The sequence below is a fragment of the Scyliorhinus torazame genome, chromosome 12, assembly GCF_047496885.1.
Source record: "Scyliorhinus torazame isolate Kashiwa2021f chromosome 12, sScyTor2.1, whole genome shotgun sequence".
Classification (NCBI taxonomy): Eukaryota; Metazoa; Chordata; class Chondrichthyes; order Carcharhiniformes; family Scyliorhinidae; genus Scyliorhinus; species Scyliorhinus torazame.
Window position 1 is genome coordinate 209656091 of NC_092718.1, and position 26613 is coordinate 209682703.

The window sequence follows — 26613 nt, forward strand, 5'->3', positions numbered from 1 at the left end:
CAAATGGAACCCTATGTAAACATAGGGCTGGTCACAAACTCAAAGGTGGTCAGTAAAAGAGCACTCCAAGGACAGTACCATGGCTCTCTCTTTCGGCTTTTACGACACAATTAAATGAAGCGTTCACGATTTCAATTTACAGAAATTATTACAATTTTAAGTAGGTTAGCTTCCCCAAACGCCTGACCCGGTTTTGACCCATTTGCAACAGCAAGTTCCTAGTTTGAGCACAGTTTCACAGGAGCGTACAGCACAGAATCGGGTCCTTTGACCCAATTGCTTTGAGCTGGAGTTTACGCTCCGCACGCGCCTCCTTCCATCTTTGGGCCACATTTATCCCTCGCTCAACATCGCAAAACAGATCATCCAGTCGTAATCACATCGCTGCCTGTGGGAGCTTGCTGTGCACAGACTGGCTGCTGCTTTTCCTACATCACAGCAGTGGATTGGATTGGATTTGTTTATTGTCACGTGTACCGAGGTACAGTGAAAAGTATTTTTCTGCGAGCAGCTCAACAGATCATTAAGTACATGAGAAGAAAAGGGAAGAAAAGAAAATGCATAATAGGGCAACACAACATATACAATGTAACTACATAAGCACTGGCATCGGATAAAGCATACAGGGTGTAGTGTTAATGAGGTCAGTCCATAAGAGGGTCGTTTAGGAGTCTGGTGACAGTGGGGAAGAATCTGTTTTTGAGTCTGTTCGTGCGTGTTCTCAGACTTCTGTATCTCCTGCCCGATGGAAGAAGTTGGAAGAGTGAGTAAGCCGGGTGGGAGGGATCTTTGATTATGCTGCCCACTTTCCCCAGGCAGCGGGAGGTGTAGACAGAATCGATGGATGGGAGGCGGGTTCACGTGATGGGCTGGGCGGTGTTCACGACTCTTTAAAGTTTCTTGCCATCCTGGGCCGAGCAGTTGCCATACCAGGCTGTGATGCAGCCCCATAGGATGCTTTGTGTGGTGCATCTGTAAAAGTTGGTAAGGGTTAATGTGGACATGTCGAATTTCCTTAGTTTCCTGAGGAAGTATAGGCGCTGTTGTGCTTTCTTGGTGGTAGCATCGACGTGGGTGGACCAGGACAGATTTTTGGAGATGTGCACCCCTAGGAATTTGAAACTGCTAACCATCTCCACCTCGGCCCCGTGATGCTGACAGGGGCGTGTACAGTACTTTGCTTCCTGAAGTCAATGACCAGCTCTTTAGTTTTGCTAGCATTGAGGGAGAGATTGTTGAGGGAGTGACGACGCTTCACTGGTTACTTCATTCACTGTTAAAGGGTCGAGGCTCTGAAAGGCGCTACATCAATGCAAGTCTTCCTTTCCGCTTCACCCATCCGATCAACGTTCCCTTCTATTCCTCTCTCGCTCCATGGGCGGACTCTTCCCAGGTATTTTCTTCAGTGTCACTTTCAGTGAGAGAACTGGCGTGTAGCTCTCCAGCTGCACAGCCGAGCTTTCTCTCCAGATGTGCTGGAGAATGCGTTCGGCCGTGGCAATGCCGTCTCCACAGAGATAGGGATGCCATCTTGAAATTGCAACCTGATCTGTGGTTATACCCCCCCCCCCCCCCACCCCCCAGACACGGGGAACTCCTCAAACACATCGGAGCGACCATGCTCCCGCCCCCCCCAACACAAGAGCATCGGGTGGGGGTGGTACCAGGGGGGGGATGTCTGTGCAGGTGGGGTCCCGCGCCTCCCCCCCCTATCCCAAGACAGTGCCAGATGTCAGGGGTCTGTGCCAGGGCACTGGCCATGTACGTCCCTCTCCCGCCAAGGGCTATACGTATCTTTGTGCCCCTGGCAGGTTCCGCTCCACTGCTTCAACCTTTTTAAAAACCTGTGTAGCGCACAAAGACTCCGAGAGACGAATAGAGTGAAGTCGATGAGGCTTTATTAAGCGTGACTGTTCCCCCGCAGTTCAGTAGTAGACTGGCCTGCGGGGGAGGACTCCTGGTTCTTATACTCCGCCTTCAGGGCGGAGCTAGAGGTCAACGGCCAACCAGGACCCGGGATCTGTCAGCCAATGACATCACGGCTTCACAGTCCCACATGACCCCTAATGCATACTACCACATTCACCCCTTGTTAAAAATGAACCCGGCGGGGTGATGCTTCGCATGGTGGTAAGGGTTTACAAGGCTGGTCCTGGGAGGAAAACTTTCGCATGTTATTACAGTATGTACAAGGTTTTTGTTTCGAACTATTTACAGTAATCGTCAGGAGAAAAAGACACAATGTTCTCGTTAAAAGTCCACATATTGTAGTGTTAGATCGACGCCACGAGTCAGTCGGGCGGTCTGGTCGTCCGTGTCGATCGCCTCGGCCCCGGTGGTGGTGGTGGTGCTTGTTCCAGTGTTGTCGTCTCTGGGAGCCTTACGGTTTCAGCTTGGGCTTCACTCCTGGTCGGGCCTGGGAGGAGGACCGATCCTCCTAGGAAGGGGGCGGTCGCGGGGTGCGCCGGTGGCAGGGAGGGGGTGATTGGTGTCGGAGGGGTGTGTGTGTTGCCGGCGGGCGCCAGATCTCGCAGGGAGACCGTGTCCTGTCGGCCGTCGGGGTACTCCACGTAAGCGTACTGCGGGTTCGCGTGAAGGAGGTGAACCCTTTCGACCAACGGGTCCGCCTTGTGTGCCCGCACATGTTTTCGGAGCAAGATGGGTCCTGGGGCCGCCAGCCAGGTCTGCATCGACGTTGCAGAGGAGGACTTCCTGGGGAAGACAAGGAGGCGCTCATGAGGCGTTTGGTTAGTGCTAGTACACAGTAGTGACCGGATGGAGTGGAGGGCGTCCGGGAGGACCTCCTGCCACCGTGAAACTGGGAGGTCCCTGGACCGTAGGGCCAGTAGGACGGTCTTCCAGACCGTGCCGTTCTCCCTCTCTACTTGCCCGTTCCCCCGGGGGTTGTAGCTGGTCGTCCTGCTCGAGGCTATACCGTTGCTGAGCAGGAACTGGCGCAGCTCGTCACTCATGAAGGAGGACCCCCTGTCGCTGTGGACGTATGCGGGGCAACCGAACAGTGTGAATATGGTGTTCAGGGCTTTAATGACTGTGGCCGCGGTCATGTCAGGGCAGGGGATGGCGAATGGGAAGCGGGAGTACTCGTCCACCACATTAAGGAAGTATGTGTTGCGGTCGGTGGAGGGGAGGGGTCCTTTGAAATCCAGACTAAGGCGTTCAAAGGGGCGGGAAGCCTTAATCAGGTGCGCACCATCCGGCCTGAAAAAATGCGGTTTGCACTCTGCGCAGATGTGGCAGTTCCTTGTGACTGTACGGACCTCCTCCAAAGAGTATGGGAGGTTGCGGGACTTAATAAAGTGGTAGAACCGAGTGACCCCCGGGTGGCAGAGGTCCTCGTGGAGGGCTTGGAGGCGGTTAATTTGTGCGTTGGCACATGTGCCGCGGGATAGGGCATCGGACCGCTCGTTCAGCTTTCCGGGACGATACAAGATCTCCTAGTTGAAGGTGGAGAGCTCGATCCTCCACCTTAAGATCTTGTCGTTTTTGATTTTGCCCCGCTGTGCATTATCGAACATGAAGGCTACCGACCGTTGGTCCGTGAGGAGAGTGAATCTCCTGCCGGCCAGGTAATGCCTCCAATGTCGCACCGCTTCCATTATGGCTTGGGCTTCCTTTTCCACTGAGGAGTGGCGGATTTCTGAAGCGTGGAGGGTTCGGGAGAAAAAGGCCACGGGTCTGCCCGCTTGGTTAAGGGTGGCCGCTAGAGCTACGTCGGAGGCGTCGCTCTCGACCTGGAAGGGGAGGGACCCGTCGATGGCGCGCATCGTGGCCTTTGCGATATCCGCTTTGATGCGGCTGAAGGCCTGGCAAGCCTCTGTCGACAGAGGGAAGGTAGTGATCTGTATTAGGGGGCGGGCCTTGTCTGCGTACTGGGGGACCCACTGGGCGTAGTATGAAAAGAACCCCAGGCAGCGTTTTAGGGCTTTTGAGCAGTGCGGGAGGGGAAATTCCATGAGGGTGCGCATACGTTCGGGGTCGGGGCCTATTATCCCATTGCGCACTATGTAGCCCAGGATGGCTAGCCGGTTTGTGCTAAAAACGCACTTGTCCTCGTTGTACGTGAGGTTCAAGGCTTTAGCGGTCTGGAGGAATTTTTGGAGGTTGGCGTCGTGGTCCTGCTGATCGTGGCCGCAGATGGTTACATTGTCAAGATACGGGAACGTGGCCCGCAACCCGTGTTGATGAACCATTCGATCCATCTCTCGTTGGAAGACCGAGACCCCGTTTGTGACGCCAAATGGGACCCTTAGGAAGTGGTATAATCGCCCGTCTGCCTCGAAGGCTGTGTACTTGCGGTCACTTGGGCGGATGGGGAGCTGATGGTAGGCGGACTTGAGGTCCACGGTGGAGAAGACCTTATATTGGGCAATCCGATTGACCATGTTGGATATGCGGGGGAGAGGGTACGCGTCTAGTTGTGTGTACCTGTTGATGGTCTGGCTATAGTCTATGACCATCCTTTGCTTCTCCCCTGTCTTTACTACTACCACCTGTGCTCTCCAGGGACTATTGCTGGCCTGGATTATGCCTTCCCTCAGTAGCCGCTGGACTTCGGACCGAATGAAGATCCGGTCCTGGGCGCTGTACCGTCTGCTCCTAGTGGCGACGGGTTTGCAATCCGGGGTGAGGTTTGCAAACAAGGATGGGGGTTGAACCTTGAGGGTTGCGAGGCCGCAGATAGTGAGTGGGGGTATTGGGCCGCCGAATTTGAAGGTTAGGCTCTGTAGATTGCACTGGAAGTCTAATCCCAGTAATGTGGGGGCGCAGAGTTGGGGAAGGATGTAGAGCCTGTAGTTTTTGAACTCCCTCCCTTGCACCGTTAGGGTAACTATGCAGAAGCCTTTGCTCTGTACGGAGTGGGATCCTGCAGCTAGGGAAATCTTTTGTGCGCTGGGACGGATGGTCAAAGAACAGCGTCTTACCGTATCGGGGTGGATAAAGCTCTCCGTGCTCCCGGAGTCGACCAGGCATGGTGTCTCGTGCCCGTTTATCAGCACCATTGTCGCGTCGTCTGGAGCGTCCGGAGCCGAGCTTGGTCCAGCGTCATTGAAGCCAGACGTGATCGTAATGGTTGAGCGTCTTCTTCGAACCCCGTGGAGCCGTCGACACTGGGGTCCGTTGATGCCGTCCAAGATGGCGTCGGGGGTGAACAAGATGGCTGCCCCCATGCATCGCACATGGCTGGGGGTCACAAGATGGCGGCGGGGGTGGACAAAATGGCCACCCCCATGCGTCGCACAGGTCTGGGGTGGTCCAAGATGGCGGCGCCCCTCCTCCCCTCGTGGTGGCCGGGACCCAAAATGGCGGCGACTGCGGGTCGCACATGGGGCGCTGGGGGGGTTGGGGAGCGTTAGGAACACGTAGGACTCCTTCTTCTCCGGGGACAGCGGTGGCCGGGACCCAAAATGGCGGCGCCTGCAGGTCGCACATGGGGCGCTGGGAGGGTTGGGGAGCGTTAGGAACATGCAGGACTCCCTCTTCTCTGGGGACAGCGGTGGCCGGGACCCAAAGTGGTTGCGCTGGCGGGTCATACATGGGGCGCGGGGGGGGGGGGGTTGGGAGCGTTAGAGACGCGCAGAACTCCCTCTTCTCCGGGGAGAGCGGTGGTCGGGACCCAAAGTGGTTGCGCCTGCGGGTCGTACATGGGGCACTGGGGGGGTTGGGGAGCGTAAAAGGCGTGCAGGGCTCCTTGTTGTCCTGGGACAGCGGCGACCTCCCGGGACCGGCACACAGCCGCGAAATGGCCCTTTTTCCCACAGCTCTTACAGATCGCTGCGCGGGGCCGGGCAGCGCTACCGGGGGTGTTTCGCCTGGCCGCAGAAATAGCAGCGGGCTCCCCCGGTGCGACTTGGCGTTTGAACCGCGCAAGCCTGTGGGGTGTCCGGGGGGGTGGGTGGGTTTGTCGCGACAGGTGCGTACGGAGCCCAATGGGCTGCCGCGCGGTCGGGGCCGTAGGCGCGGGCGTTTCGCGCGGCCACGTCCAGGGAGGCTGCTAGGGCCCGTGCCTCTGAGAGTCCTAGCGACTCTTTTTCTAAAAGTCTTTGGCGGATTTGGGAGGAGTTCATACCTGCCACAAAAGCATCGCGCATTAACATGTCCGTGTGTTCATTTGCGTTCACCGGCGGGCAGCTGCAGGCCCGTCCCAAAATTAGTAGCGTGGCGTAGAATTCATCTATCGATTCTCCGGGACTTTGCCGTCTCGTTGCGAGTTGATAGCGAGCGTAGATCTGGTTTACTGGGCGAACATAGAGACTTTTTAGTGCTGCGAACGCCGTCTGGAAATCCTCGGCGTCTTCGATGAGAGAGAAAATCTCCGTGCTTAACCTCGAGTGCTGGACCTGTAGTTTTTGGTCTTCTGTGACCCGGCCGGGGGCCGTTCTGAGGTAGGCCTCGAAACAAGTCTGCCAGTGCTTGAAAGCTGCTGCTGCGTTCACTGCGTGGGGGCTGATCCTCAGGCATTCCGGGATGATCCTGAGCTCCATAGTCCTTTAGGCACGCTTAATAAATTGTAGCGCACAAAGACTCCGAGAGACGAATAGAGTGAAGTCGATGAGGCTTTATTAAGCGTGACTGTTCCCCCGCAGTTCAGTAGTAGACTGGCCTGCGGGGGAGGACTCCTGGTTCTTATACTCCGCCTTCAGGGCGGAGCTAGAGGTCAACGGCCAACCAGGACCCGGGATCTGTCAGCCAATGACATCACGGCTTCACAGTCCCACATGACCCCTAATGCATACTCCCACAACCTGTTGTAAACCTATTGAGTGAAGGAGGACTTTAAGAGGGCGGGAACCTTGTTACGTCACCGGTGAGGGGCGTGGAATATTGGATAACGAGATCTCGCCGGCGAGATTCTCATTTTCCGACACGCGCGAGGTTCTGGGCCCGCATCGTCGTTCACGCTAACGTGGGCTCAAAATATTCCCCCGTGTGTTTATCAAGCTTCCCCTTAAGTGCATCAACACTGTTGGCCTCAAATACGCCTTGCGGCAGGGCGGCACGGTGGTCGCTGAGGACCCGGGTTCGATCCCGGCCCCGGGTTACTGTCCGTGTGGAGTTTGCACGTTCTCCCCGTGTCTGTATGGGTCTCACTCCCACAACTCAAAAGATGTGCAGGATAGGGCATTCTGCCCCCTTTTGTCCTTCTTGACTTCAAACCTCGGGCTCAGAGGATGGTTCTTTTGGAATGCTGTGGGGGCCAGTTAATGAGGAAACCCATGAAAGTGGCCCATTGATAATCTCCCTGCTACTTGTTAAAGTTCCTACACACAGTGTCATGGCCCAGACTTTTGACGTACAATTGGGCCACATTTTTGCTCCCAATATCCGTTGGCCAATGTGTCTGTTTGCCAGCATTATCCTGCGCTCTCCCTCCTCACGTGAGCTGCTGCCCAACCTCCCCCACTCTACGCATGTGCTGCCCCTCAAAACCCAGATCATTTTCCAGAGGTGGGACGAGGGTTGCAAGTGCTATTAGTGGGGAGCTAATGGCCTGTTGAGGAGAATGCAAATTATCCATTTACTATCTGAACTATGTCTCTGCCTCCATGCAGAGTCTCCCAAAGGGGACTTTGGGATTTTCTTTTATGTTAGCTGACAGTCCCTATTCATGCTCCCTCTCTGCTTCCCTTATACCATAAGCACATTTTTTTTTCTTTCTCTTAATCTCTATTTCGTTTGTCATCCAGGGAGCTCCAGATTTGCTTGTTCCACCTTTCTCATTCAATGGAATATCCTTCGACTGTTCCTTAATCACTTCTTATTTGAAGGTATCCCATTGTCCAGCCGCCGTTTTTTTGTCCTGCCAAGCTTCGATTCCAGTTTATACGGCCCTAATACGGTCTTGCCCCATAGAAGTTGGCTTTCCTCCAGTTAATTTATTTTTACTGTTGTTGTTTTTCCTTTTCCATAGTCAGCCTAAAGCTTACGATACAATGATCACTGTTTCCTAAATTTTCTCTTTCCGACACTCGATCCACTTGGCCCACCTCATTCCCAAAGAACCAGCTCTTGGGGTGCCACAAAGTCTGCGTTTTCCTGTTTGAAAAACCAGCACCATGTACTGGGCGCAATCAAACCAAATTGTAACAGAGTCCCATGACGAGTACGTTGAGCCGGGTTGCATGCTATCACCATACTATCCATCAGGACTCTGTTTCAATTTGAGGCCTCAGCGGGGAATGCCCTGCTGAGGCCGTACTTAGTCCAGTTTCCTGCCCGGAGGAGCTCCACGACCCCGAACCCCCCGCAGCCCCCCAGCCCAAATTCACCTACAAGAGGGTCCCCGAGCTCCCTCCTCAGTCTCACCTCACATGCACACGGTATCCCCGGGCCCGATGGAATAGCACTTCCTGGTGCGAGAAAATGCCACCCTGGCCACTCGGACACCTTGGCAGTGCCAGACTGGCACCCAGGTGGCTCTGACAGGGTGCCAGGCTGGCACCAGTGACAGGGTGCAACACTGCCCAGAGGGCAGCCGCCTTGGGTCCTCCAATTGCCTGGGGGTGCTCCACAAGTGCCGTTCCGTCTGGTCCCCGCTCGTGGAGGTCTCCAAGGCTTAGGGATTAGATCCCAACGCCTCGGGAAGATCAGGGGAGAGTGAGGCTAGCTGTCTCCCTCTTATATGCAGATTTGCAAAAGAGTGATTCTCGCGAAAACGCCTCTCGGGGGCAACGCGCCTGTAGTTAACGCCCACTATGAGCAACTTTCAGAATTCCTCATTCTCCCGTGTGGAGTTTGCACATTCTCCCCGTGTTTGCGTGGGGTTTCGTCCCCACAACCCAAAGATGTGCAGTTAGGTGGATTGGCCACGCTAAATTGCCCCTTAATTGGAAAAAATGAATTGGGTACTCTAAATTTATTAAAAGAAAAAAAAAGAATTCCTCATTCTCTCTGCTGCCTAATGTATTGTCCATTCAGCACCCGTGGATCGAAAATGACAACTGTAAAAATAAAGAAAGGGGAAATAAAGGAATCAGCCCTGGGACCCTTAGAAAACTGCATCTATTGTTTTGGAATGCTGCCCTTGTTTATTAGTCACCTCCGTCACAGCCCAAACTAGAAAATATTCTCATTCGCCAGGAGTCTTTACAGGCTGACATCTGGCTGCAGAGCAGAGGAATCTCTTCCTGGATTTAATATTTCAATGACAGCACTTTCAAATAAATCTCCGGCATGGATTATTAACATTTCAGGGATTTTCCGGGGACGTTAAATACTTACTTACTGCTCAGCAGTGATAGGGGACTGCTCGAAACTCCTTGGGGCTGGAATTTCAGTCTGGGATAACGACTCCAACATCTGGAAAATGTCCAGGTCCCGACCCCCACACCCCGTCAGATGTAGGCACTGAGGCGATTCTCAAAAGCAACGGCCAATCAATGGTCATGGTGCAGGTTCGCCATCGTAGCCGAGGGCCTCTCAACGCTGGGTGGCTAATCAAAGGCCCTCCCGCCTCAAGGGAGCAGCGGCCTGCCGATGCAGGTAAGGAAGAAAGAGGGAGCTTCAAGATGGAGGTGTTCACCCAGCGCATTAGCACTTTTTAAAAAACAAAATTGTCCGCAGCTGTCAGATCACATTATGGGAGGGGGCAACCCCTTCACCAGGTGGGCCCAAGGCTGCAGCGGTGGGAGTCCCGTTTTGGGATTGAACGGGGAGAGGGAGGGGTGGATGGGGTTTACAAAGTCCACTGGAGGGCTGGCCCCCACTCCATCCCACCTGTGACATTATCATAAATGTAAAGAACTGCAAGGGTTAATGTAATGTCTAAATCAACCACTATAGGGAGCTAGATGTACAACTATATGAGACAGTGATGCTAACTCTTGTGGATGAGAGGTTGAGGAGAAAGCTGGACAACAGACTGAAGGAAAGATAGTGTGAGTGAGAGCAGATCATAGTTAAAGTAATAGTGTAGAGATTAGTAGTAGGTGAGTGTATATTGTATGTTAATTATCAACTCTGTATTACATAGGAATAAGTGTCGAATCCAACTAAGTAATGTTAATAAATGTAAAGTTCGCCAACCATCCTAAAATTGACAACACACAGAACACACCATCCCTGGTTTATCGCTGGGAGGCCGTCTCCTTGCCGACAGTAAACTCTTCAACTGGTCCCTGTCCTGAACGCGAGCTGTTTGCAAATGGCTCAGTGACTGGGAAACCGGCAGGCCAGCTGGTGAAGGAAAATGCTGCAATTCTCAGGCCACCGATGGATGCGCGATAAAATCCAAAGTTGCCCACAGCCCAAAGAAACCAATGACCCAAGTTTGGAGGTTTCACCGATGGTTTGAGGGATGGACTCCCTCTGAAGGCGAGATGGTGAGCTCCTTGAATAAAGGAGCTGGATAAGTAAGCATTGCTGAAAATGGGACTGTTGGTTATGAACGGGAGACAGAGTTGAAAAGCCTTCTATTTTTAAGGTGGAATAGTAGGAGGGCCTATCGGTGGGGGGGGGGGGGGGGGGGGGGGGGGGGGTAGAAAGGCGGCGGTGTTGGATGGTTTTAGGCCCAATGGTGGGAAGCGTAAATGTTCTGTAGGTTTTCTCATTTATCCAGGAATCAAAGAATTCCCACACGGAACTCTCCCTCTGTCGGTGATCTTCGTCGGGATCTTCAAGACCCGCAGAGGCCGATCCCGCATGACGGGTTTCCCCAGTAGGTGAGCCACAAGAATGGCTATTGACTTCGGCGAGATGGGAAGATTGAACCGGTGACCATTGGCTCGCCCCCTCTGCAGGGCGGGGGGTGGGGGGGAATCTCAGTTATAGTATGACAACATTACAAAGCCTCACCCTTGATCCAGTGAGTTGCAGTTCTTCGCCAGGTGAGGCTCTTCAACGCGGGGGTGAAGTGGTGGTGGGGCGGGTCGGGGGGGGGAGGGGAAATAATGGAGGAAAAAAAAACAGAGGCAGGTTGGAGGCTGCATTTCTACAAAAGATGTAGGAACAGACCCGAAATGTTAAAGTGGTGCCCGAGGCACCAGACCAAGTGGAGGAATATCATTCCACACCTCCCCAGTAAAAGCCCTATAGGGTAAGAGGGAGGTGCAGGAGGGAGATCAGTTAGGACAACCCCTGAATTAAACTGCACTCAATGTACGTACGCCTGTCCCATGCGTGCTAACTGGATCTGGAATGCACTGCCTCAAACAACTATTTTCAAAAAGGAATTGGATCATCACCATATATGCTCATGGATAAATCAAATTTTCTAGGTACCAATTATTTAGGCTAAAAGTCGCAACTTAAAAAAAAAATTTTTTTTTAAGAGTATCCAATTCATTTTTTTTTTCAATTAAGGGGCAATTTAGCGTGGCCAATCCACCTCACCCTGCACATCTTTTTGGGTTTGTGGGGGTGAGACCCACGCAGACACGGGGAGAATGTGCAAACTCCACACGGACAGTGATCCGGGGCCGGGATCGAACCCGGGCCCTCGGCGCCGTGAGGCAGCCGTGCTAACCACTGCGCCACCGTGCCGCCCCTAAAGTCACAGGGTTGACTTTTACGTGAGTAACGTTTCCGGGGGCAATGATGGGCAGTCTTATCTGGCCTTGCCAGTGATACACATATCCTGTGAATTTATAACTAAAAGTTTTTAAAAATCAGTTGCAAAGGGAGAGATTAAAAATACTTCTACGTAAAATGCAATTGCTGCATATTGAGGAGCGAATATATTATGGAACCCTTCCCCTTGCCTGAACTCAAACATTCCAGACCAGATTGTCTGGAAAACTGGTAAATCGGGAATATCACTGGTTCCTGAAAATGGCCAACTTGGGTCTCCAAGGAGGGTGGAAGGGAGTTATTGCCAATAATGGCAATGGTACAGGACATTGGCATTACAATTTATCCAGGCACTTGGTTACAGTGTAAGAACATTGGGAAATTCAAACTAAGGCAGGCTAAGGAGGTGAAGAGCGCCTGTTCCCTCAGCTCTACCTAAGGTGGCCCCCCAACCGCAAACCCATTCTCGCCATCGCAATATTCAGAACAATTCAGAAGTAAAAACAGAGTTGGAAAAGTTGTTTACTCGAACTCAGCACTGAGACAGACATTGTGGGGAGTCACAGGGCGCGATTCTCCGCTCCCGCAACTAAGTGCCCACGCCATCGTGAACACCCTACGATTCTCCGCTCCCGCGCCGGTTTGGAGAATCGCCTGGCGCGCCATTTTTCCCCGCGACGCCGGTCCGACGCCCTCCCGCGATGCACCCAAACGGCGGTAACAGCCCCGTCGAGTTCTGCGCGGCGCAGGCCGGAGAATCGCCCGGGACACCCAAAATGGTGATTCTCCACTACACTCGCTATTCTCCGGCCGGATGGACCGAGCGGCCTACCCAAAACGACGGCTTCCCGCCGGCGCCATCCACACCTGGTCGCTGCCGGCGGGAACAGCGCGGGAACGCTGGGGGGGCGGCCTGTGGGGGGGGCGAGGGGGGTTCTTTCACCGGGGTTGCACTCAAAAGGAGTCTGGCCCGCGATCGGTGCCCACCGATCGGCGGGCCGGCCTCTCTGAAGGAGGACCTCCTTTCCTCCGCGCCCCGCAAGATCCATCCAACATCTTCTTGCGGGGCGGCCTCGGGGAGGACGGCAACCGCGCATGCGCGGGTGACGCCAGTTAGGCGGCGGATGATGCGGCGCCGCTTTTATGCGGCGCCAATGCCCGGCGGCGCTGACGACGCTGCTTTAGCGACACGCCCCCCGTGTTTCTCGCGGCCCCGATCCTAGCCCATTTTCGGGACCTGAATCGGTCGAGATCGGGGCCGTTTCGCGCCGTCGTGAACCTCGACGGTGTTCACGATGGCGTGGGCACTTAGTCGCGGGAGCGGAGAATCGCGCCCTGTGACTCCCCACAATGTCTGTCTCAGTGCTGAGTTCGAGTAAACAACTTTTCCAACTCTGTTTTTACTTCTGAATTGTTCTGAATATTGCGACGGCGAGAATGGGTTTGCGGTTGGGGGCCACCTTAAGGAGAGCTGAGGGAACAGGCGCTCTTCACCTCCTTAGCCTGCCTTAGTTTGAATTTCCCAATGTTCTTAAACTGTAACCAAGTGCCTGGATAAACAGGTCTGGATAAGAGTCAATATTGCCCCTGCAACATTAGGTGTAATGCCTGGCACATTAAGAGTTAATGTGGATACTTTATTCTACCACAGATGGAGCTGGGGAGCAGACCTATAAAAGGGAATGCCTCTCAGACATCTGGGAGAGTGTAGTGGGAGAGCAGATAGTGAACAGAGAGACTAGAGATAGTTCGAGACATAGCGTGTTAGAGACAATAGTTAGTTATAGTGTAGATAGTAATTGTATTATATCATGTTGCTAGCTTTAGGAACAGGGTTCGAACTGTATTGAGAGTAGTGTAATAAAATTATCAACATAGCTTTGTGGTTCTTTGTGCACACTACAACCTTTATCCTTCTTGAGTTTTACAAAAACAAAGAACATCACAGCTCCAATTTATGAATCGGGGAATGAAGGACACAAGCAAGAGGGATCACGCTGGAACTATGTAAGACACTGGGTAGGTCTCAGCTGGGGAAGTGTGGACAATTCTGGGCAGCGCACTTCAGAGAAGATATAAAGGCCTTAAGAGAGGGCACAGGGCACAAGGCTGAGGAGGCTTACAACCAGACAGAGATGGGGGAACGTCAATATGAGGAGGTTGGAAATGTTCCGACTGTTCTCCTTGGAACAGAGAAAATTAAGAGGTGACCGCATAGTGATTCTCAAAATGGTGAGAGATAATAATGGAGTAGACAGGGAAACATTTTTTTTTAAAATAGAAATTTAGAGTACCCAATTCATTTTTTCCAATTAAGGGGCAATTTAGCGTTGCAAGTCCACCTAACTTGCACATCTTTGGGTTGTGGGGGTGAAACCCACGCAAACACGGGGAGAATGTGCAAACTCCACACGGACAAGTGACCCAGAGCCGGGATCGAACCTGGGACCTCGGCGCCGTGCTGCCCCAAGAAAAATGATTTTAAGTGAAATGAAATGAATGAAATGAAACCTCTTGAATAATAATAATCTTTATTGTCACAAGTGGACTTACATTAACACCGCAATGAAGTTACTGTCAAAAGCCCCTAGTCGCCACATTCCAGCGCCTGTTCGGGTTCACTGAGGGAGAATTCAGACTGGCCAATTCACCTAACAGCACGTCTTTTGGGACTTGCGGGAGGAAACCGGAGCACCCGGAGGAAACCCACGCAGACACGGGAAGAACGTGCAGACTCCGCACAGACAGTGACCCGAGTCGGGAGTCGAACCTGAGACCCTGGAGCTGTGAAGCAACAATGCTAACCACTGTGCTACCGTGCCGCCCATCAGCATGGCAGTTACAGCAGCACGGTAGCACAGTGGTTAGCATTATGGCTTCAATGAAAAAAATGAAATGAAAATCGCTTATTGTCACAAGTAGGCTTCGAATGAAGTTACTGTGAAAAGCCCCTAGTCGCCACATTCCGCCGCCTGTTCGGGGAGGCTGGTACGGGCATTGAACCGTGCTGCTGGCCTGCCATGGTCTGCTTTAAAAGCCAGCTCTTTAGCCCTGTGCTAAACCATCCCCTTGTGTGCTCCAGAACATAGAACATAGAATTTAAAGGACTGGACGGTGGCACAGTGGTTAGCACTGCTGCTTCACGGCACCGAGGTCCCAGGTTCAATCCGGGCTCTGGGTCACTGTCCGTGTGGAGTTCGCACATTCTCCCGTGTTTGCGTGGGTTTTGCCCCCACAACCCAAAAGGATGTGCAGGGTAGGTGGATTGGCCACGCTAAATTGCCCCTTAATTGGAAAAAATGAATTGGGTGCTCTAAATTTAAAAAAAAGAGAACGTAGAATTTACAGTGCAGAAGGAAGCCATTCGGCCCATCGAGTCTGCACCGGCCCACTTGAGCCCTCACTTCCACCCTACCCCCGTAACCCAGTAACCCATCCTAACCTTTTTGGACGCTAAGGGGCAATTTATCATGGCCAATCCACCTAACCTGCACGTCTTTGGACTGTGGGAGGAATCCAGAGCACCCGGAGGAAACCCACGCAGACGCGAGGAGAACGTGCAGACTCCGCACAGACAGTGACCCAAGCCGGGAATTGAACCTGGGACCCTGGAGCTGTGAAGCCACAGTGCTAACCACTGTGCTACCGTGCTGCCCACAGAAGAGGGGGGGGGGGGGGTGGGTGAAGACACCTTTCCCCCTTTGAGAGGATCTGTAAACATTCGCCCTGAATGGAGTGATGGCCATGAATAATTTTAAAAGGGAGTTCAATGGCGACTTGAAGTTGAGAACCTTAAACATGGCAATGGACAGATGCAGGGCTGAGGGACTCACCACGACCTGTTTTTTCAAAGGTCCAACATGGGCACGACAGGCCGAATGGCCTCTTTCTGGGCCGCTGCTGGCTTTTACGATCCGGTGGTAAATCTTCATTAATCCCGGGAGGAGAAAATCCTTCTCGTTTTCCCCCTCCCTCCCTTCCTCCTGCAAACGTTGTTTCAAACGAAAAACGAACCACCTGACAGCGAGCCGATACGAGTGGACGTTTCTGAGGCTCAGTTTGGATCCCAGCGCCTCACGCTGCTCCCTCTGGGGGGCGTAGCAGCTGTGTTTACATTGCCGAGGAAGCCTTGGAGATGGGATTGTGGACTCCAGCACACATTTGACTGGGAGGCCAGTGTCTGCATGGCAGGGCTGCCTCCTCTTCCTTCTGACTGTGCATACGGCAGGGGGTATGGGGCTGTTGGCACAGGAACACAGGAGCAAAGGACTATTGCGGGCTGGGGTTTTTTTTTTTGACGCAGAAAACACATATTTGAAATGTATGTGCATTGGGCAATAATAGACAAGCTGTGCACTGTTGCCAATTTAAGTTCCCGTAATTGGTTGATCCCCCCCCCCGCCCCTTGAGAATGGAGCTAATGTAACATCATTTACTGGATGGAAAAATGGGCCTTCAGGTTTAACAAGTCTGCTCCACTGTTCATAAGCCACCTAACCTTTCAAACCATTTCTGTCCAAGATCATTAGTCACCTCAAACATATTGGATTATTTTCGTTTTTTAAAAAAGCAATAAAGTACATTGCGCTGAAATTGGGTGATAATTGGCCTAGTTTCAATGCTGTTTTGTCAGAGGAGTGAAACAGTTGGGTCACATATCAAAGCTCAGACCCCCATGGCCAACACCCTCTTCTCAACACTCTTCGGAGAGTTTCACCACATCCAGCTAGAAACCAACGCAGTTTGCAAACGAGCGCTTGCTTCCTTTCGGTCATTAACTTAATGGCACCGCTGGTGATTTACAAAGAGGCTGGCAGTCACGGTACTCCAGCTGGCAAATCTCTGGACAAAGATACCGGGGAGTCACAGACAAGCCATTGTTCCTCGCCGTTCCTTCCACATGCTGCTCGATCTCGTTCTGGGCAGCTGGAGGTGTTTCTTCCTTTGCGTTTTAAAAAATTTTACTTTGAAACTTTTCCATGCTGTTTTTCACCCCCTGCTCTCCGGCGTGCGTGAGCACCTGGCGTTCTTTGTTGGTCATCAAACTCGCTCTCTTAAAGGGGACGCGGAGAATCACGGCGAGAGCCGGATCCTGGCCAAGGCAGGCCTCCACATGTACTTCCGATAAGTTTCACCGGACATTGATCAGGAATGGGAAGCCTGATTGCATTCGGCAGCTATGGGCCAGTTAAATAGCTCACTCGGCGCAGTCTGCATGGAATTCCCCTGGTTGTGTGGATACACCACTCTCTCAGTCACTGCTCCTGAAAAATTGAATCATCGAGCTACAACCGTCGATTGTACTAATCAGGTGATACCTTTCTTCGTTTGCCAAGCTTTCTCCTCGAGAAACAGGGGGCGGGATTCTCCGTCCCGGGACGCCGGCCCGGCCCCGATCCGAATGCAACGCTCTGACTCCCCGCTGGCGGTGTGAACGAGGTCCACGATGCACTGGCGGGGGAGGCAAATAAATGCAAATAGGTTTTATTGACCCACTTGCATCTAATTAGTGAGCCCGGAGCACTATGGTCAATGTTTTCAAACATTGGATTTCCCCATTTAAGCCACAGAAGCGTGAAGGGATATGAATGGATCAAAGCAGCTGATGGTTTGTACAAGCTGTCAATCACAGGCCACTATTTGAAAGCTATGAATGGCTTGCAGCTAATGGATCTGAGGGACCTAGACACTAAGGGGCTGTGGTAGAGGTATTACGGTACCTGGTAATGCTGGAACGCCATTGGTAGATATTGTATGTTTCCTATTGGTCAAGGGGGGCTGGATTAGCTCACTGGGCTAAATCGCTGGCTTTTAAAGCAGACGAAGGCAGGCCAGCAGCACGGTTCAATTCCCGTACCAGCCTCCCCAAACAGGCACCGGAATGTGGCGACTAGGGGCTTTTCACAGTAACTTCATTGAAGCCTTCTCGTGACAATAAGCGATTTTCATTTCATTTTGTATGGTAGCTCCGTCCTGCAAGACGGGGTATAAGAGCCCGTGCCGCCCCAGCAGCCTTCTTTCTGTACCTGAGCTGCTGGGAGAAACATCTAGCTTATTAAAGCCTTCAGTTGAACTACAACCTCGCTTTAGTGGTCATTGATCGTGCATCAATTTAATAAGCTAGATTTAAAAGGATGGAGCTCCGAATCAAGCCGGAGTGTCTGCAACTCAGCCCCCACGCGGCAAACTCAGCGGCAACCTTCAAGCACTGGCTGACGTGTTTGAAAGGGTATCTCGGAACGGCCGAAAACACACCCACGGGAGAACAGAAATTGCAAGTCCTGCACTCGAGGGTGAGCCCGGAAATTTACACCCTCATCGAGGATGCGGACGACTTCGATGCAGCAATGGAGCTGCTAAAAGGACATTATATTCGCCCGGTAAACCAGGTCTACGCACGAAATCTGCTAGCAACGAGGTGACAAATCCCTGGGGAATCGTTGGAAGAATTCTACCGTGCGCTCCTGGTGTTGGGGAGAAACTGCAGCTGCCCGCAAGTTTCGGCGAGCGATCACAGAGAACTCTTGATCCGGGACGCTTTCGTGGCAGGTATGCTGCCCTCCCAAATCCGCCAGCAATTGCTGGAAAAAGACACTCTAGGCCTCAAGGAGGCACGGGCCCTTGCAGGCTCCTTGGATGTGGCCTCCCGAAATGCCCGCGCTTACGTTCCCGACCGCGCGGCAGCCCCATGGGCAGCGTGGAACCCCTCCGCAGCCGACCCCGAGACATCTCCCATCCCCCCACAAGCTTGTGCTGCAAGGTGGCCTGGCAACCCCGGGGGGCCCCGCAGGCCAAGCACCCCCAGCAGCACTGCCCAGCCCACGCATCCACCTGCAAGGGATGCGGTAAAAAGGGGCCACTTCGTGGTGGTATGCCTGGCCCATGCGGTAGCCGTGGTCTCCGGTGGCGAATGCGGACCGCCACCATGAACCTCTCCACGGTCCCCATGCGGCCAGCGGGCGCCGCCATCTTCCTCCTCCAGGGCCATGTGCGGCCCCCGGGCGCCACCACCTTGTCCCGCGGACGCCACGTTTGATGGATGGGCGCAGCCATTTTGTGCACCTCCAGCCATGTGCGACCAATGGGAGCCGCCATCTAGGATGGAGTCCCAGGACCCCAGCTCGGCTGACCGCACACCGCCCGAAGAGAACACTCAACTGCTGCGATTAGCCTCAGTGACCCTGGACCAGTCCCGGCCTCGAACACTCTCAACCGCTATAACAACAGTACTAATCAACGGGCACGAGACGTCCTGCTTAATCGACTCTGGGAGCACGGAGAGCTTCATACACCCTGACACGGTAAGGCGCTGTTCTCTCCTCGTCCACCCCGTTAATCAAAAACTCTCTCTGGCCTCCGGTTCCCACTCAGTAGAGCTAAAGGGGTTTTGGTTAGCAAACCTCACGGTCCAGGGAAGGGAGTTTAAAAATTACCGGCTCTACGTCCTTCCCCACCTCTGCGCGGCCACACTCCTAGGTTTAGACTTCCAGTGTAATCTCCAAAGTCTAACTTTAAAATTTGGCGGCCCTATACCCCTCCTCACTGTCTGCGGCCTCGCGACCCTCAAGGTCGATCCGCCTTCCCTGTTTGCGAACCTCACCACGGATTGCAAACCCGTCGCCACCAGGAGCAGACGGTACAGTGCCCAGGATCGGATCTTTATTAGGTCAGAGGTCCAAAGGCTACTGAGGGAAGGAGTCATTGAAGCCAGTAACAGCCCCTGAAGAGCTCAAGTAGTGGTGGTAAAGACCGGGGAGAAGCATAGGATGGTCATCGACTAGTCAGACCATCAACAGGTTTACGCAGCTGGACGCGTATCCTCTTCCCCGCATATCCGACCTGGTAAACAGGATCGTGCATTACATTCTCCATGGTGGATCTTAAGTCCGCCTGCACCAGCTCCCCATCCGCACTAGTGACCGGAAATACACTGCCTTCGAGGCAGATGGGCGGCTCTACCACTTCTTAAGGGTTCCCTTCGGTGTCACTAACGGGGTCTCGGTCTTCCAGCGCGAGATGGACCGAATGGTTGACCGGTCCAGTTTACGGGCAACATTCCTGTATCTCGATAATGTCACCATCTGCGGCCACGACCAGCAGGACCACCTCCAGACCGCAAAGATCCTTAACCTTACGTATAACAAGGATAAATGCGTGTTAAGCACCAACCGCCTAGCCATCCTCGGTTACGTAGTGCGAAATGGAGTTATGGGCCCCGACCCTGAACGCATGCGCCCCCTTATGGAGTTCCCTCTCCCTCACTGCTCCAAGGCCCTGAAGCGCTGCCTTGGGTTTTTCTCTTACTATGCCCAGTAGATCCCCAACTATGCAGACAAGGCCCGTCCCCTGATCCGATCCACAGTTTTCCCCCTGCCAATAGAGGCCCGCCAGGCCTTCAGCTGCATCAAAGCAGAAATTGCAAAGGCCACGATGCACGTCATCGACGAGTCCCTCCTCATCGATGAGGCCCTCCCCTTCCAGGTCGAGAGCGACGCGTCTGACGTAGCTCTGGCGGCCACCCTCAACCAAGCGGTACCCCGTGGCCTTCTTCTCACGTACCCTCCATGGTTCCGAAATCCGCCACTCCTCAGTCGAAAAGGAGGCCCAGGCCATAGTAGAAGCTGTGCGACATTGGAGGCATTATCTGGCCGCCAGGAGATTCACTCTCCTCACTGACCAACGGTCGGTTGCTTTCATGTTCGATAATGCACAGCGGGGCAAGATAAAAACGCTAAGATCTTGCGGTGGAGGATTGAACTCTCCACCTACAACTACGAGATCTTGTATCGTCCCGGGAAGCTAAACGAGCCTCCTGATGCCCTGTCCCGCGGCACATGTGCCAACGCACAAGTGGACCGCCTCCGAGCCCTCCACGAGGACCTCTGCCACCCGGGGGTCACTCGCTTTTTCCACTTTATCAAGACCTGCAACCTGCCCTACTCCATCGAGGAGGTCAGGACAGCCACCAGGGACTGCCAAATCTGCGCGGAGTGCAAACCGCACTTCTACCGGCCAGAGAAAGCGCACCTGATAAAGGTTTCCCATCCCTTTGAACGCCTCAGCATGGACTTCAAAGGCCCCCTCCCCTCCACCGACCGCAACATGTACTTCCTGAACGTGATTGACGAGTACCCCTGGCTCCCATTCGCCATCCCCTGCCCCGACATGACCATAACCACCGTCAGCAAGGCCCTCCATAGCATCTTTGCACTGTTCGGGTTCCCCGCTTACATACATAGTGATAGGGGGTCCTCCTTTATGAGCGACAAACTGCGTCAATTCCTGCTCAGCAAGGCCATCGCCTTGAGCAGGACGACCAGTTACAACCCCCAGGGTAACGGACAGATGGAGAGGGAGAACGGAACGGTCTGGAAGACCGTCCTACTGGCCCTACGGTCCAGGAGTCCCCCAGTCTCCCGCTGGCAGGAAGTCCTCCCAGATGCGCTCCACTCCATCCGGTCATTGCTTTGTACCACAACTAACCAAACATCTCACGAACGTCTCCTTGTCCTCCCCAGGAAGTCCTCCTCTGGGAACTCGCTCCCCACCTGCCTGGCAGCTCCCGGACCCATCCTGCTCCGAAAACAGGTGCGGGCGCACAAGTCGGATCCGTTGGTCGAGAGGGTCCATCTTCTCCACACCAACCCCCTACGTGGCGTACCCCGACGGCTGACAAGATACGGTCTCCCTACGAGACCTGGCGCCCGCCGGATTCCCACACACACCCCAGCCACAAGTCCCACCCTCCCTCCCACCGGTGCACCTTACAGGAGGATCAGTCCTTCTGCCGGCCCCGTCTAGGCCCCCCCCACCCACCGACACACCCCGCAGACGCTCCCTTCCCAGGTCAAACCCACCAGCGCTGTTAGGGGTGTTGAAGCTGCCACAGAGATCGAGGCCACGCTTCCGGGGTCACAGACGCACGAGCCTCCACCGACGTCACCACCAAAGCTTCGACGATCACAGAGGACGACCAATGTAATCGTGGCCTCCAGAAGCTTCTTCTGGATATTAAGGTTATGGATCCCACAAACTAACCAGTCACGCAACATGTCGTTAAGTGTGGCCCCGAACTCACAGTGCTCAGCAAGCTGGTGAGGCCTGGCTACGAGTGCTGAGACAGACTCTTCATGATCCATCTCTGCAGAGTTAAACATATAATATTGGAGGATAATCGAGAGCCTTGGGTTTAAATGTTCTTTAACCAATTTCACTATCTGATCAAAGGTCTTCAAGTCAGGTGCCTGGAGACATGAGGGACGTCATTCTCCGACCCCCCGCCGGGTCGGAGAATGGCCGTTGGCCGCCGTGAATCCCGCCCCTGCCCCTGCCGAAGTCTCCGGTACCGGAGATTGGGCGGGGGCGGGAATCGGGCTGCGCTGGTTGGCGGGACCCCCCGCTCAATTCTCCGGCCCGGATGGGCCGAAGTCCCGCCCAGAAATTCCCTGTCCCGCCGGCGTAAATCAAAGCTGGCATTTACCGGCGGGACCAGGCGGCGTGGGTGGGCTCCGTGGTCCTGGGGGGGGGGCGCGGGGCGATCTGACCCCGGGGGGTGCCCCCACGGTGGCCTGGCCCGCGATCAGGGCCCACCGATCCGTGGGCGGGCCTGTGCCGTGAGGGCACTCTTTCCCTTCCGCCTCCGCAACGGTCTCCACCATGGCGGAGGCGGAAGAGACTCTCCCCACTGCGCATGCGCGGGAAACTGACAGCGGCTGCTGACGCTCCCGCGCATGCGCCGCATTTCCGCGCCAGCTGGCGGGGCAACAAATGCCATTTCCGCCAGCTGGCGGGGCAGAAATCCCTCCGGCGCCGGCCTAGCCCCAACATTGAGGGGCTAGGCCGGCAAAGATGCGGAGCATTCCGCACCTTTGGGGCGGCGCGATGCCCGTCTGATTGGCGCCGATTTGGGCGCCAGTCGGCGGACATCGCGCCGTTGGGGGAGAATTTCGCCCGAGGTTTCTCATCAAATAATATGTTTGGGGCCAGCAAACTGTCCGAAGTTTGCCTGTCATCGCTTGTGATCTCATTCATGGTTTTAAAAAAAGGGATCCATAAAATGAACTGACTCCATGGCTTGACCTCTTGGCCAAATGGGTCTAGTGTACAAATGATAGGCATTTCCTCTCACAACTTAAATGATTTTGAATCTTGCTGGAGCTGCTCTACTTTCTCAACTGTTCCTTTCTTCCGTCCTCAATTCACAATGACAGACAGATGTTATGGAAAACCTTTACCTTGTCCCCTTGCTTTTCTGATTGGAGGGCTGTGAGCTTTTCTAATTGGAGGGGTGTGACTAGTGGTGTTCCGCAGGGATCAGTGCTGGGACCTTTGCTGTTCGTAGTATATATAAATGATTTGGAGGAAAATGTAACTGGTCTGATTAGTAAGTTTGCAGACGACACAAAGGTTGGTGGAATTGCGGAATACGATGAGGACTGTCAGAGGATACAGCAAGATTTAGATCGTTTGGAGACATGGGCGGAGAGATGGCAGATGGAGTTTAATCCGGACAACTTCAGCGTGGTCGGCGCAGGCTTGGAGGGCCGAAGGTTTTCTTTGTTCCTTAAATCAAAGTGAAACTTTAACAATTGAAACTAAAATCACTTTGCAACACACAAGCTGGCCATCCAGACCACTGGCCCGTGCTGCAATTTATGCTCTTCCCACCCCTGAAGAGGACATTTTAAAAAGGAGACGATTGCGAGTGACACCTTTCACTGAGAAACCCGATATAAAACCCCTCCCTCAACGCCCTTGCCTGAAAAGGACAGGGGTAGGGGGGGGGGGGGGGGGTGAAGATACACTCGAGAAGCAGCAGCGACGAGGTGACAATAAGCTGGAATTTTCCAGATGTTTGAAGATTGCCAGAGGAGCGACAAACTGAAGGATGTGAGCACAGCCACGGCCTGTGATAAAAGCGAAATACTGTGGCTGCTGGGGACCAGGAATAAGAAACAGAAACTGCTGGACATGCTCAGCAAGTCTGGCCGCTTACTGGAAATGTTTGCAGTCCAATATGACTTATGTCGTGACTCTGGGAAAGAGTGACTTGGGAGTAGGAGAGAATGCAGCAAGCCTTTGCTTCAATATGGAGACGAGGAATGGTGAACGGACAGTGCATTTGGGAGAGGAAAAGAAGGAGGTTTGGAGGAGCACTAATCATTAAAATAAACATAATACATTAGGACGTGCTCTTGACATTCATCGAAAAAACATCAGATGCAGCTGATTAACTTTCCTGTTACTCAAAACTCTCCTGGTGCTCCTGGGTGAAGGGTGTATCGTCAACAGGATGCAGCAACAGGGTTAATTCAACAATGCATTGCTCCCAATGTGACCTCAGCACACCGAGGACAAATGAAGCAACAAAATGGAAACTCCTGAAAATCACACACTTAGCCTCGCAGCGACTGATCCCATCCATTTCTGCCAGGACACGCTGCCTACCACCTTTATGAAAACACGATCACGACTTTGACTGCCCAGCACAGGCATGTGTGTGGTGTGTGTGTTTATGTATGTGTATGTGACACCAAGTATGAGACGTTGTGTTAATTCAGGGGAATGTGTGAGAATAAGTGGGATGCGATTCTCCGAAGTGCGCAGAATCGGCGCCATTTGCGCAGGTGCATTTGACGCGCCGCTGGTTCTCCAGCCCGGATGGGCCGCGCGGAAAAAGCTGAGTCCCGCCTGTGCCGTCCACACCTGGTTGTTGCCGGCGGGAACTCTGCGCGAAGGGTCGGGGGCGGCCTGTAGCGGGGGTGCGGTGGGGGGGGGGTGCCTGCGATGGGATCTGGCCTGCGATCGGGTCCCACCGATCGACGGGCCGGCCTCCCCCCCCCTCCCAGGCCTATTTTGTTGCGCGGGCCGGCCCCTGAACCCCCACGCCATGTTGCGTCGGGGCCGGCGCGCTGAAGAAGTCCCCCGCTGAGGCTTGGGGGGGGGGAGGGGCCAATTGAGAAAGGTTAAAACGGAGATTGATACACTTCCATTAGGTGAGGGGTGAGTTAAGGACCACAGACCCGAGGTGGGCGGATGAAGTTGAGAGACCGATCAGTTATGGTCTAATCGAATGACGGAACAGGCTTGAGGGGCTGAATGGCCTCCTCCTGTCCCTGTGTTATAGGGCTAAGTATTCCACCAAAAAGACACCTCAGTACCAAATTGACGATGGACAAGATGAGAAAATAAAGTTGCACCTTCTCCACTCCTCAGCTGCTCTGAACAAGGCTGAACGGAGACAGAACAACTGACTGTGCCCTTTATAGACAAAAACATCAGGCATTCTGGGGGCTGAAGCATGATACATCTGGACGTAACATTTTGATCTGCACTGCAGCTTTCAAACCACACAGCGTCTCCTTCATGCACCAAACACATTCGGTTGAACTGACATTTAATTTTCGAGAGAGGAAGTTGCAATTATTAAAAAAGATAACAACCGCAAGACACAGTGAATTCCCACGGGGATCGCCGGTTTCCACAAGTACCTTGTATGCCGTAATGCCAATTGAGCCGTGACCTCCTGGCTTCGTCGGTATATGGTACAGCTTCCCACGGCATCTCGCTGAAATACTGTTTATAGGAATCTTCGGACCTGAGGGAGATGAAGAATAGCAGGACTTCAATTTTATGTTCTGATTTTGGGGAAGGGGAGGGGTGGGTGAGGGCGTGGGTGGGGCCGCAGAGGAAGGGGGGTGTATTGCCTTGGCTGAGATCTGCGGCTCAAGAGGCAGGAGATGTTGAGACCACCACCAAATACATCCTGGAAACTCCCCCTTGACATTCCCCCCCCCCCCCACCCCCCACCCCCGAAGGGTTTCCCCCAACTCCACCCCCCTCCCTTCCCGCCCCACACAGACAGCGCCCCCTACTCACTGCTTCCTTCAAAAACGCAACGACGGCAGAGATATATGTAAAACATTGCTGGTGCATTGGGTGCGAGCTCAGGCCAGAAAACAAGACACCATCCACCTCCTGTCTCTCCGACCTGGCATTCAGCCAAACTAATGGCAACAAGTATTTTAATTTTGTAAATTATTCGTTCCCAGTGTGTGGGCGTCGCTGGCAAGGACAGCATTTATTGTCCATCCCTAAATACCCACTAGAAGATGGTGGGGAGCCGCTGCCACTCAGAACCGCTGCGCTCCATGAGGTGTAGGTACACCCGTAGTGCTGCTAGGGAGGGAGTTGCGGGATTTTGACCCAGCGACAGTGAAGGAGCGGCCGATATATTTCCAAGTCAGGATGGTGTGCGGCTTCGAGGGGAATGCTTTGGCAGGCTGCCAGCGATATAGAATCCCTGCAGTGCAGAAGGAGGCCATTCGGCCCTTCGAGTCTGCACCGATCCACTGAAAGGGCACCCCACCCAGGGCCACTCCCCCGCCCCATTCTGTAACCTAATATTTTTTTTCCATTTTTAAAATAAATTTAGCGTACCAATTCATTTTTTCCAATTAAGAGGCAATTTAGCGTGGCCAATCCACCTAACCTAACGGTGGTGGGGGCGAAACCCACGCAAACACGGGGAGAATGTGCAAACTCCACACGGACAGTGACCCAGAGCCCGGATCGAACCTGGGACCTCGGTGCCGTGAGGCATCAGTGCTAACCACTGCGCCACTGTGCTGCCCAGTCCTGTAACCTAAGCTACACATCTTTGGACACTAAGGGGCAATTTAGCATGGCCAACCCATTGCATGACCAAATATATTTAGCAGTAACACCCGTTCACCACATCAGGACGCAGCGCGAGTCCAGGCACCAGTGCTGTAGGACTACTGAAGCTTAAACCAAGCTCCAAAACACCGCTCCCCGTTTGTTGACCGTCTTTCTTCATCTCCGTTATCGGCACGGCTACCGAAATAAGGTGATCGGAAACAGCGAACCTTGGAGGTGTAGAATTACCAACATTGGCAATTGTCAAAGCTACAGCTTGCTTAGTTTGTCGAGTTCCGACGAACGATTGACCTGCAACGTTATCTCTCTGTCTCCCTCCACAGCTGCTGCCGGATCTGCTGAGGATTCCCAGCATTTTCAGTTTTATTTCACATTTCCAGCATCTGCAGTTATTTGGCTTTATTAACC

At 53.6% G+C, this 26613-nt stretch overlaps 1 protein-coding gene across 3 annotated transcripts in view; it reads right to left on the bottom strand.

Annotated features, from left to right (window-relative positions):
* nxn (nucleoredoxin) overlaps positions 1-26613 on the bottom strand; it is a 267836-nt gene that overhangs the window by 58452 nt on the left and 182771 nt on the right. For all 3 annotated transcript variants that reach the window (XM_072469839.1, XM_072469841.1, XM_072469840.1), the window contains exon 5: positions 25017-25123. In XM_072469839.1, the coding sequence (XP_072325940.1) occupies positions 25017-25123 (107 nt within the window). The remainder of the gene's footprint in view (positions 1-25016; positions 25124-26613) is intronic.